This window comes from Protopterus annectens, chromosome 13.part0 (genome assembly GCF_019279795.1).
Source record: "Protopterus annectens isolate FY-2018-M chromosome 13.part0, PAN1.0, whole genome shotgun sequence".
NCBI classification, from domain to species: domain Eukaryota; kingdom Metazoa; phylum Chordata; order Ceratodontiformes; family Protopteridae; genus Protopterus; species Protopterus annectens.
Genome location: NC_056747.1, coordinates 556,068,037 through 556,081,274, shown reverse-complemented (window position 1 = coordinate 556,081,274; position 13,238 = coordinate 556,068,037). Strand labels below are relative to the sequence as shown.

The 13,238-nt window shown below is 36.3% G+C and overlaps 1 protein-coding gene across 1 annotated transcript in view; it reads right to left on the bottom strand.

Annotated features, from left to right (window-relative positions):
• AUTS2 (activator of transcription and developmental regulator AUTS2) overlaps positions 1 to 13,238 on the bottom strand; it is a 3,698,117-nt gene that overhangs the window by 1,432,863 nt on the left and 2,252,016 nt on the right. Inside the window, exon 4 of the mRNA XM_044054863.1 lies at positions 1,151 to 1,180. Within this exon, the coding sequence (XP_043910798.1) occupies positions 1,151 to 1,180 (30 nt within the window). The remainder of the gene's footprint in view (positions 1 to 1,150; positions 1,181 to 13,238) is intronic.

Genomic DNA, 13,238 nt, shown 5'->3' with positions numbered 1-13,238 from the left:
ATTTACACACACACACACATGCACATGTTCATACATTCATACACAATTATATTTATGAGCTGCAGTAGACTGTAACTGCCTCTTACTGAGTGAAACATCATGGCTGCTTGTTCTTCTTTCTACCATAGTGTCAGTATTTACTATAAATGTGGCACTTGGATCTTTTTTCCATGAGTAGATCTGGGATGGAGTCACATCAAATGGATGGCTTGCTTTTGATCACTTTATGACTTCCATAATACACAACACATCACGCGTGATAGCTTAAACCATTCCCTTAGCTCTCACAATTATCTCCAACTGTGGGGACAAAGGAAGATAAAATAGGGTACTAGCAAAATAGAGTGTGTATTACTACTGACAACAGCATATGACAACTGACAGAGTACACCTGATTCAGGACATGCAAGAATATGGAATTCAAGCACTGCCTTTAAAATTATTTCAAAGATCTTTCTTTGAACTTTAAACTTTTGTGACAAAGATGACAAAATGTTTCCAGCGATAGAGATTCATTCCATATTCTGTGGTAATATTTCTGTTAATTTTATTTATATGTTATTCCTTGACATCACAAGTTTGCGTTTCAGGTTGCAACATCCAAGTGCGCAAGCGCTGCCATTTTTATGCTCAGGTTCATCTCTACTACCATTAAAAAGACAGGGCAAATAAAGAAACATGCATTCCAGTAGCTTTTGCATTCTCCAGATGGCAATTAAGTTTATTTTTTTAAATGATGAAAACTGTTTCAATTTGTTTATGTTTTGTATTTGTACTGCATACTTTAACTACTTCTGTAAAATCATTTTTTGTTTATTAGTTGCATTGTGCATCTCTCTATGGTGAAGATATTACTGTACAATGATACTAATGATTGTGAACAAAGTGCAGACTCACAAGATGAAAAATATACTCGGAGAATTAACACTTTCAAGAATGAACATGGATGAGTGCATTATGCCACAGAGAAGAGACTGCAATTGCTGGGTTTGAGATCATGTACGATATAGATGAAACCCGCTGACATTTATGCTATTGTATGGTTTACTCCCTGACTAACGAAAGAAATGCTAAAATTGATGCTCTTCTAACTCACTGTTTGCAGAAATACCAGATTTGCTGTCTGAAAAAATATACAATTTTTACATACCTTCTCATCTTGTTCACTTTCACTGTCACACTGAAATATAAAAAGAAAGAAAGAAAGAAAGAAAGAAAGAAACATTAGTAATAAATAAGCATAATGCATTCCTGGCAAGAAGATGAGTAATGATGGAAAAAATAGTGAAGGCAAAATCGTACAGAGACTTAACAGTGATGATTGCAAATAAAATACAGAGAATGCATTCTTTATGTCTATATTACATTAATAAATGGATCTTATCTGAGCCTGGATAATGGATATTACTTTAGGGCATCGATAACTATGTTATGCTCTATCATAATCCTGCAGTAAATCATCCGTATAGGACAGAGTGTCATTCACAGTATGTGACTTTTATTGCATTTCTAAGGTAAGAACGGGAAAGATCTCCTCGGATATGAATATTTTCTGGCCTTGCTTCTGTTTAACTCTCAGCTTAACAGAGAGTAGTCTTAATTATTAAATTAATCTCAGTCAAAATATATACATTTTTCCACATCTAAATTGTGAGTGTTAACAGTGCCTACATCTGTTATCATAAGTGGAACAGCAGCTTGAAAAATATGGCATATGATTATCTCAATGAAGAAACTGAAATACACAAGCATGAAAGTAAAGCAGTTTTGACTCAAGTAAATAAATATGACAAATTTTGCTTTATGACGAATATACACACAAAATGCAAAATGACTGTTTTATTTACAGCTGAAAACAATTAGTACACTTTTTATAAAACGATAATGACTAAACTGAACAAAGTACAATACAGAGATTAAATTGATCCTACTTTTTGGCAAGGGGCGGTGTCTGCTTATAGCTGTTTTGGTGTTTACAGTTCAGGACATTAGAATCAGCTACAAACCACAGTAGTAACGCACCTATTTTATTACATTCAGCAGAAAACTGTCATAGTAAACTATCTATTGCACCATCTTTCACTGAATTCTGAATACAGAAACAATTTCAAATAATTGCTGATTTTTACCTCTTCATTGGAGGGAACAGAATGACACGTATGGATATTCAGATTCATATTTACATAACTTTAATACCCTTCTTCCAAGTGAGACACCTGTACTCAAAGGAAGTACTGAGCGCAAAATTAAACTATATATCTGCAGATCTAATAATGATCAGTAGTTTAACAAATTGACCATTAATGCATAAAACTGGTGACGTACTCAGGACCAAATGTGCAGTCCATAGTCTGCATCTTCCAACGTCTGAGCCATGTAGCTCTTCATGCAAAAGTTTCTGTTCTGACCCTCATGGCACAGCGGGATGTCCATTAAATATATTCATCATCTGCATGAGCTGGAGCACTAGTGGTTGTCTGTCTGCACCATCGTCCACGGTGGGTTACAAAGGAACATCAGTACATGGAGGTCAATGGCTTTACTGTGTAATAGTGCTGGACAGGGTAGCATTATAGGGAAATAAAAGCCCCTGGTGGTGCAGTAAGTCAGATGAAACAGGCTAACTACCTCACCACTTCTGGAACATTGGGATTTCCCCTCTTACATTAATTTTTAACATGTTATTACTGACACATTCATAGGTAGTAGATCAGCAAACAGGAAAAGCATTTTTAACGTGATTTTTTTATAGTTTATTTTGTGGTTTATTTAATATTTATTTAGAGCATTTATCTTATGTAGGCAAGTATGCATTCTTAAGAAATATTTGGGATAATCAATTGTTTAGATCTGCAATGAAGCCAACGCTTATTAGATTCTGATTATCACTGGATGGTCTGTGTCATGTGGAAAGAGCAAAGTGATGTTTAATGTTGTGGTTTGATGGTTTTATTTCATTCTGAAGATGTCTAAGAACTTTAGGAATTACAGGACTAAAGTGCAATAAACAACAACTGCTGTGATCCCAGCTTTGTTTTTGCTTGTTTCTAGATTCCTAGTTAATCCCTCCCACAGAGTATAATTATGCTTAGTAAATAAACTGTTTAATCATTTCATGTTTGTTTTATTATTGTGTGTGTGTGTTATAGATATATATATATATATATATATATATATATATGTATATGTATAAATATATATTCATATTTATAGCTTATATTTGATGTGAAAAAGTTTCTCAATCTAATATTTCAGAGTGGGATTATGGATGTAATTGTTGTTGGAGGTACTTTAGTACTTTCCATCTAAAATACAACTTGCATAATAATTAATCTTTGTAAATGCACACATACACACACAATGTGCTCACCACAAAAGGAATTTACTAAGTATACATCACATTTTCTAACTATGAGCAAATTAATGTCTTACTATGAGAAAATTGGTAAATGCACAAATACGTAAATGACAGCCAGAGTAATGTATTTTAGCTCATTGCTGTCACACAGATACAGCACAGACCATCTAAACTCCTCTTTCCCCACAAACACTGAGACATACACACACCCACACCCCCCACCCCCCCCCCCACACACACACACACGCACACACATAAATCCATGATATATATATATATATATATATATATATATATATATATATATATATATATATATATACATATATATATATATATGTATATATATATCAGATTGTTGAGATTTTGCATTGCCAAAACTCATATGATTGAGACCACATGATCAACAATGTACAATCTCAAACACCAAGTACAAAACAGAAGCAGTGTTTACTACGTCGAGATCACACTACAGTGGAGAAAAGGGCACATTCCCTGATCCCCACTGTACCATGACCTCCATGCAGATCCACTTCAGCTTATCAGTTGATTTGTGATATTTTACATTGTTTCATTATTTTACATTATCAATCGTGTTTACAACAATATGAGTTTCGGCAATGCAAAATCTCAACAAGCTGACTATATATGTGTATGTATGTGTATGTGTATATATATATATATATATATATATATATATATATATATATATATATATATACACACACACACACACACACACACACTCTGTAGATATACATATATATCATTCATACATATATGTAGAAATGTACTGTATCCAAAATGTGAATGAATTATGCAGAATATAGGACTTGTTGTATCTGCATACCACTTTTGTTGAGCTGGTGTGTTCTAAGATATCCAAGCTGGTTTGTTCAGCATTCCAGTGTCTGGAGATACCTTGTTTATCTTGACTTTCTGTGCCATGGTAACAGATTTATTAATTTCTCACTAGTTTAGTCTTCTTCACATTTTGTACTCTTGAGATTCAAATAAATATGATGTATTTCCAAATGACCCTGTCCATCACTTTCATACTCACAAATTATATACCTAAGTAATAACCATAAAATGAATTGCTTGTAAATGACACAAATACCATCCAAGAAGGCTTGACACAGATCAATAACTGGACAAAGAGCCCCAGTCTAAAAGTCAAGGTCAATAAATGCACAATAGTATCCTTAGGATAAATGGATGCCCTTGGAAATAACCACATTAATAATATACCACTAAGGAAAGACCCAGTGGTCAGGAATTTGGGAATGCATGTAGAGAGAAAGTTGGCTTTTGAATATCATATGTCTGTGGTTGTAACAAAATCATTCTATGTTGCTCAACTTATAATTGAAATTATGGCATCCAGGTCTAAGGAGGTCATAATTCCACTGTATTCAGCCCTCATCAGACCAATCATTGATTATAATGCCCCCTCTGGTATGTAACCTACCTGTAATATGACAAAATGGAGTATCTACCTTTCTTAATCACAAAAAGGAAATAGAGCACAAACACCATGTACTATGTGGACCACTTCAAGCTCCTCTCCCTTTACTTGGCTGCTACAGAGTGCTGAGGTGCCATCTATGCCTGGTTAACAAAGCATTGTTCATCCCTCTCTGATAGACCTGTTGCACTTCTGTAAACATTAATCAGAATTCCCCAGTCTAGGGACCTAAACTTCATTTGCAACATAAACAGAATATATTGGAGGGACAGGTTTGTGTCTCTAAGACTACTGTTTCTCTGGAAAAGGCTTCCAATCCATGTGAAGCAGAGCTCTTCCATAACCCAATTCAATCATAACTTGGACCTGTGGATGGGTAATTAGACAGTGGCAGCTTGTGAAAGCTTGACCACATACGCCCATGCTTACATATATCCCTTAAAATAACCCTAGGATATTAAAACTTGTCAGATACATTTGTGAATCACGGATAGGATTAAAACAACCCTGTGGGGTCATTAACCTCGTAACAGATTCAACGTCATTATAGAAATCTTCATAATATGTAAAAAAAAGGGTTCTTTGCATCTTTTCGCCCCATACTCTCCATTAATTTGCAATACAAACTTCAAATATTTTCGCTTTTGGAGAAAGTAGAGATTTCACCATGGTCAAATGCAATGCTGGCAAACTTAACTTGATAAAGAAACTAATCTTAAAGAAAATATAGTTAGTCAGATGAATACCCAAAATCACTGCATATTTTGTACTTGACCTATGTATTATCTGCCTTGATTTACTTACTTCTTAAAGTAATCAACGTAACTTGAAATGAATAAGCCCAAATGATTAATGCAGGTTAATGTACGTGGAAACTGCAGACAAAACTGCAGACTTATTACCTGCGCAATTCAATTGAAAAACAAGCAAGTCTGTTAGGGGGAAAAATATAAAAAATAAAAAAATGTACATAAGCCGGTTGCATAAATGTGCACACCCTTAAACTAATACTTTTTTTGAAGCATGTTTTGATTTAATTACAGCATTCAGTCTTCTTGGGTAGGAGTCATCAGCATGGCACATCTTGACTTGGCAATATTTGTCCACTCTTCTTTGCAAAAGCACTTCAGATCTATCAGAATGTGAGGGCATCTCTTGTGCACAGCCATCTTCAGGTCACCCTACAGATTTTCTATTGGATTTAGGTCTGGGCTCTAGCTGGACTATTCCAAAACTCTAATTTTCTTCAGACAAAGCCATTATTTTGTTGATTTGGATGTTTGCTTGGGGTCATTGTCATGGTGAAAGGCGAAATTCCTCTTCATCTTCAGCTTTCTAGCAGACACCTGAAGGTTTTGTGCCCAAAGTGACTGGTATTTTTAAATGTTCATAATTCCCTCCACCTTGATAAAAGCCCCAGTTCCAGCTGCAGAAAAGCGACCCCAAAGCATGATACTGCCACCACCATGCCTCACTGTGGGGATGGTGTTTTTCTGGTGATGCAAAGTGGTTTTGTGGCAAACGTACCTTTTGGAATTGTGGCCAAAAAGTTCAAACCTTGATCTCATCAGACCATAACACATTTTCCCATATGCTTTTGGCAGACTTGATGTATTGTTTTGCAAATTTTTGCTGAGCCTGGTTGTTTTTCTGTGTAAGAAAAGGCTTTCGTCTTGCAACTTTACCCCATAGCCCAGACATATGGAGAATATGGGAGATTGTTGTTACATGTAGTACTCAACCAGTACTTGCCAGAAATCCCTGCACCTCCTTCACTGTTGCTGTAGGTCTCATGGCAGCCTCCCTGACCAGTTTTTGTCTTGCCTTTTCATCAATTTTGGAGGTATGTCCAGCTCTTTGCAACGTCACTGTTGTCCCATATTTTCTCCACTTTTTGATGACCGCCTTCACTGTGTTCCATAGCATATCCAATGCTGTGGAAATTTTTTTGTACCTTTCTCCTGACTGACACCTTTCAACAATGAGATCCCTTTGATGCTTTGTAAGCTTTCTGCAAACAATGGCTTTTGCTGTAGCAGGCAAATGAGTAAATGTCAGAAAAATCCTACTAGGACAGCTGAACTTTATTTGGGGTTAATCAGAGTCTCTTTAATTGATGACAGGTGTGTACCCAAGAAGACTGAATGCCGTAATTAAATCAAAAGGTGCTTCAACAAAGTATTAATTTAAGGGTGTACACACTTATGCAACCAGTTTATTGTACGTTTTTTATTTTTTATACTTTTTCCCCTAACAGATTTGTTTGTTTTTCAATTGAATTGTACAGGTTATAGGTCACATTAAAGGTGGGAAAAAATGTTGAAATGATTTATTGTGGTCTCATTTTTTTTATATCACAAAACCCTGGCATTTTAACAGGGGTGTGTAAAGTTTTTATATCCACTGTGTATGAGTATGTATATATATATATATATATATATATATATATATATATATATAGATACATATATATAGATAGATATATATAAAAAGAAGAGTCACGTTTTATTTTAGTAAATCTGGATTTCTGAGAAATGGAAGTTAATTTGATTACAGGATGTTATGGCACTGATATGTACAAAAATTAAACAGCATAAAAAAATCAACTGATTCTTTCAAATAAACTACTGCTTCATACTTTGATTCACACAACAAGTGAAATTAAGGGGATTCTATATTCTGTTTCTACATAAAAGTCCATTTTTACTTAAATCAGTATTTTGCTGATTTCTAATCTGACAAGACCAAAAGTATACATGGTGCTTTATAAGTGTGTTGCTACTCCTTTACAGGACTACTTAAAATGTTGAGATGGTTTTAATTATAAAAAGGGGGATAAGACCCAAACCTACAGCATAGAGCTTTTGGTCCTACCTTGGACATCGGCAAATTACAAATGTGTAAATGAACTTATAACAGTAAATGTTTGAATCATCACTGCTGCACTAGCCTTCACTACATGAGTCATATCCTGCGTAGAATATAGCAAATCACCAGCCTCTAAAACTTCACGGTGCATTCCAAGTGCCCAAAACCATCAGTTGTCCAGAGCTGAGCTAACCAAAAACACAGGTGCGGTGCCAAGAGCCCCAAAGCCTTCATGCCAACAGACAGAGGGTGGTTAAAACCCTTACAAGGACAAAACGAGGAAATCAAAATGAAGATCCTCACCCTGGTAGCAAAAACATGCAAAAATAAAGGGGATGAATGGTGGGAAAGACTACAGCAGCAGTGATCATGCGAACATCTGCTGTTATGGCAAGTTTACTTACACACCTATATAACGTTTAGGATTAGGATCATGGTTGCAATAGCCTTTGCTATACATGTAGATTAACACAGTTTAGACAGACTGTAAGGAAGAAGGGGGGAGGGACCAGGAGCCCTGTAGAATGGTCCTGACAAAGTCTGTCACAGTTTTGGAGAAGGAATTTATTTTGTATTGTTTGTAGTGTTTTCTAAAAGAGTGCACAAAGGACCAAGTTGCTGCTTCTAGAATACTTCTAGACTCCAATCCTTTCCAAAAAAAACACAGATGACACCAAGACCCTGGTAGAAAGAGCCTTGACTATGCCTGGAGAGTTGTGCTGTGGTGGGTATAACAAAAAGTGACTTGCATGCACAACAAATTGGAAATAGTCTGTTCTGACAAAGGTATTCCTTTTTTATTACCATCATAATAATGAACAACTGATCACATTTTCTGAAAGACTGCTCTCTCAAGATAGTACCTGAGTTTTATGTAGTCATACAAAGTATGCAGAATCCTCTCTCCCTCATTTTTATATTATGGAAAGAAGACAGGGAGATGGATCTCTTGGCTCAAAGTAAACTTGGATATCACTTTATTACACACACACACACACACACACACACACACACACACACACACACACACACACACACACACACTTTGGAGAACAAGTGTGTGAATATACTAACACATCTGCTCGGCTGTTCACATGGACATGCACAAGCACACACAAAATCAAACTTCACCCAGATTCACCCATGCAAATTTCATTTTTTAAAACTGTAGCTGTCAAATCACTAAGCTACATAAAGTGTGGACAAAATGCAACACGTAACAGAATCAAACAGATTTAAATCTAAGATATAACCCAGTTCTGACTCAAAAATGTGTATCACATAAGAATCAAGCAGTGTGTTTCAAACTTTCTCACAATGCAATGCAACACAAGACAGCAAGGTGTTTTATGGCTAATGATGGCTTAATGATTTGATTTCTAAGGACATCAACTCATTTATTAGCATTGTGTAATTTCTACTCTGTAACTTACAATATTACAGACATTTCTGAGATTGGATGCGTTCAGTTTAATTTGCAAAGCCTTGCTGCTTTGGAAGTAGTAATACTGATAAACCAGTTTACTGTCTTTATTTACAAGTTGAATGTTTAGCCCAGCTTTACAGTATTACCGAAGTGAAAGATGACAGAGAGTAATAAAAAGTTATCACTAAAAAAGATAATACTGGATCTGTTTCATAAAAACTTTTATTCCTTTTATTCAGCTGAAGTTTGTCTCTGAAACTAAAGCATGTGACAACTTCCAAATTAAAAAAGTAAGCACTCCAATAAGTGAGATTAAATAACGTCTGCAAATTCAGTTTATACTACAATTAATCTGCTTACAAAAATAATCTCAGTTACTTTTTAACAATACTAGCAGGTAATGTTTTATACTTATGAAATATCAATTCATATCACACTTTTGAATTCATTCTTTCAGTGAATACAGCAATGGTCATGATAGCTTCTGAAACCTCAAAGAAAACTAAGACAATACAGTCTTAACTTTAACATTCAAAAAGTGTTCTATTACAGTTTTTCCAAGAAGCCTTAGAAAAGGGAAAATAATTATAGCCAAAACAGCAGTTATTCCCTTTAAAGCGTTAATAGTGTTTATGCCTGCAATCGTCCAGTTCCAATTTCAAGGTCCACTTAATTCGCCATTAACTAATTACCTCTTTACCCAGAAGCACCTTGTCTCCAGAGTGAAGCATATGGCAGAGGACTGAGACCTACTAGTGCCCATTATGGCAACAGCTTGGTATGCCAAGCCGATTAAAAAGTTCAACCTCCCATCACATCCTGCACATGAGTGACAGCTTTGCAATTTGGCCAGTCATAGCTTCTGTTTAAGTTGCTGCTATGTTGCGGCCCTCATGACACTCCAAGGCATTGGTTCCGTATCTGGCTTTGAATTCCCACACTGACCCTAGTACTTTGCTGCTAGCTCAGCAGAAACACTCCATCCAATTTGCTGCTTTGTCCTCATGAGCCCCTGAGTGCCAGCCGCTGGCAGAGACGAATGATGGTCAGCCCCAGCAGCTCATAAATTATGCAAAGGCAATAAATGCACAGAGCAAACAGCTTTAATGCTTGCCTGTCCTGTCTCTTAATATACTTTGTAAAATGCCGGCAGCTCTGCATAAAACTTCTTCATTTCACAGATGGAAGATTTTACTGTTCAAAAACATATTTTGTATTTTTTTACCATTTTGCCAAGAGACAGGTTTGATGAAGTGGCTGTGAACTGCATACTTATGCTTTACCTCATATGTATAACTTTTTTCAGACAAATGTATTTTTCATTCTCTTAACTGAAAAGATATCCTGCAAGATAGTGAAGGAGATTATTTTCCAGAAAGAAACTCAAGCTTAGAGTATAATTAGCTATGAAATGGCTAAGATATGTAATTTGAAACCCATAAGGTAGTAGGATCAGAAAACAATGTAAAAATGCTCTCTCCTGAAAGAATATTATGTTCAACTACATTCAGTTTGCTTGAAATCTGTTTTTTGTTCTTTTATTCTAGCTCTGAGTATTTAAACCAGCATAATATGTTAATTTTAATATTGGACATTTTCGTGACAATGCAAGTGATATTTCTAAGCACAGTCAATAACATTTTATATTACAAGATTTTAATTTTTTACATGCATGAAGCACCATGCAGAGAATAAATTATGTTGTTCTACTTTATTTTACATTTAGTTTCATTATTTAAATATATGCTGCAAAAATAAATCAGTAATTATTTATAAGCATGAATAATATTAAGAACTGATGCTTTCTAGCTGTGCTTTTGGACAGTAACTGCTATTAAGTAGTATTATGCATTAGGTTAAAATATCATGTTATTTGGAAATGACATAATGCTATGAGTTCAAGCCTTACAGAGGATATGGGTTCACAGTTAATAATATCATAGAGCTCTATAAGATTATATACTTTAGATGTTTATGGGGGGATTTCACCTTCCTATGATAGTACCCCTTGCACAGTGCTGTAACTACAAGTCAAAGATATCATAATGTCTCATGGAAATCATTGTTTGCTAAAAATGATTAAAATCAACTGTAGTAAAAATCACTACAGCAAGAGCCAAGTGTTCAGTTAGGCTATATCACCTGACTATAAGCATATTCAGGCTTGATCCTAGAGTGTTTCAAATGTAAACACTGAACTACGGTGGTTATCATGCATCTGAACAAACCATGGTAGAGTCAGACATTAGTGCATGTAGATGCATGTTGTCAACACATTCCTACTCAGCAGCCATTTGCTGTCTTAGGCTAGGCATGTCCTTGCAATGGTAACACACAAATCCAGCCAATGTCAGGATGTCTAGCTTTTAGCTTCACTATTTTATGGAGCTTTCTGGAAGGTAATTAGTTCATTTTCTGGAAGACATAGGATAAGAAAAGAATTGTTTTTACCAAAAACAAAAGTTATACCTGAATGCATGACCTAAAAGAAGTGTGTCAGAAACCCCAGCTACTGAGCCACCAAGGGCTGAAATACTTGCTTAAGAGTTTTGGCTGTGTGTGAAGCCCATGAGGAAGAAGGTTTTACCTTCTTATAAGAAAGTGCAACACTTGCAATGTTTGTAGTTTCGATAGAAAGAGCCTGTCACCAACAATTTCAAAATGCAAAGCTAGGAAGTCAGAAAAAGTAAAGTGTGAATGAGTGGTAAGGAGAGCAAGAGGGACATGTTACCAAGTTGGGACACAAGTGCAAAGAAAATATAATGCAAAGGCATGTAGTTCAATGGAGCGAATGACAAGGGCCTCCAGATGCAGGAGAACTGGCCACTGAATGCAGGGAAAAGACTTCAGCTGTAAAAATACTGGGAAAGTGTAAGAGTGTGTGTGTGTGTGTGTGTGTGTGTGTGTGTGTGTGTGTGTGTGTGTGTGTGTGTGTGTGTGTGTGTTTTGCAAGGCATGGGAGAATGCTGTGTATTTCTTTAGTTTTCAACATATAAAACTGCAGTTTGCAGATGTAGACAGTGTCAGTGAGTGTAGGCAGGCATGTGCAATGTTGACAGTATGTGTGGGAGACAGAGTGATTGGTACATGCCAAGCAGGAGAATGAGACATTCCTACATTTAATCAACATACATAGCGGCCTTTCACCTCACAAAAGAAGGTGCTTATTGGTTAATAAGGCAGGTGCACTAGATGTACACATGGCAAAATGCTGCATTACAGGTATCGGCACAGTAGTGTAGTTGGTCATAACATACACAGTTTGTGTACAGTGGACAAGTGGATGGAAAGTGGTCACTCAGATGCATACAACACCTATCAACAGAAATTTCAGTGTCACAGGACATGTCTCCTGTGTAGTCCATGTTAGCAGCATGCAGACATACTTCATTGCAAGCAGCACATGCATCTCATCTTAGCAGACCACCTACACATTGCTGAGTATACAGAGAGTACAGTGCAGAAACTGCAATATCAGATTTCTAGCAATGGCCTTGATGCAGTCCAGTGGTGTATGCATGGCACACAGCAGTCATCTGGGTGAGCATGGCTCCCCTCATAGGTAGGCATTCCATTGATTATTCCTCTTGTCTTTCTATAATCATATGCAATGTCATGGAGGAAGACATGTGCTACATCCTATAATTACTCACAAGCAACCTTGTCACAACTAAGTCATATTCAGGGTTCTCAGAATTCTAGCCATGACTAAAGGGTATTTCAAGCAGAATGCAGGTGTATGCAGAAGTGGCACCCTGCATTTTTGAACAACTATAGTTCCCTCCTATCATGGTCATCTAAATGCACAGCTCTCATCAAAATACCAGGTTATCAATGCCACCTCCCATGGTACTATTTCTTATAGGTAATTGAAAGTTGTTAGAGTGTTCCATAGGGTCTGGTAAACCAGTGTTATCCCTGAGGTAAAGAAAAAACAAACATTATTCCTTGTCAGAGCAGGTTACTTGATCTGCTGCCAAATACATTACAAATGGAAGAAGCATGCATATTGGCTGCTCTCACTTAAAGTGTCCTTGATGTATTAAACCTTCCATCCATTACCGTCTGCAGTGGTTGTAGATTTCACTGCTCCTTTTCTGTCAACATGTGATATTCCC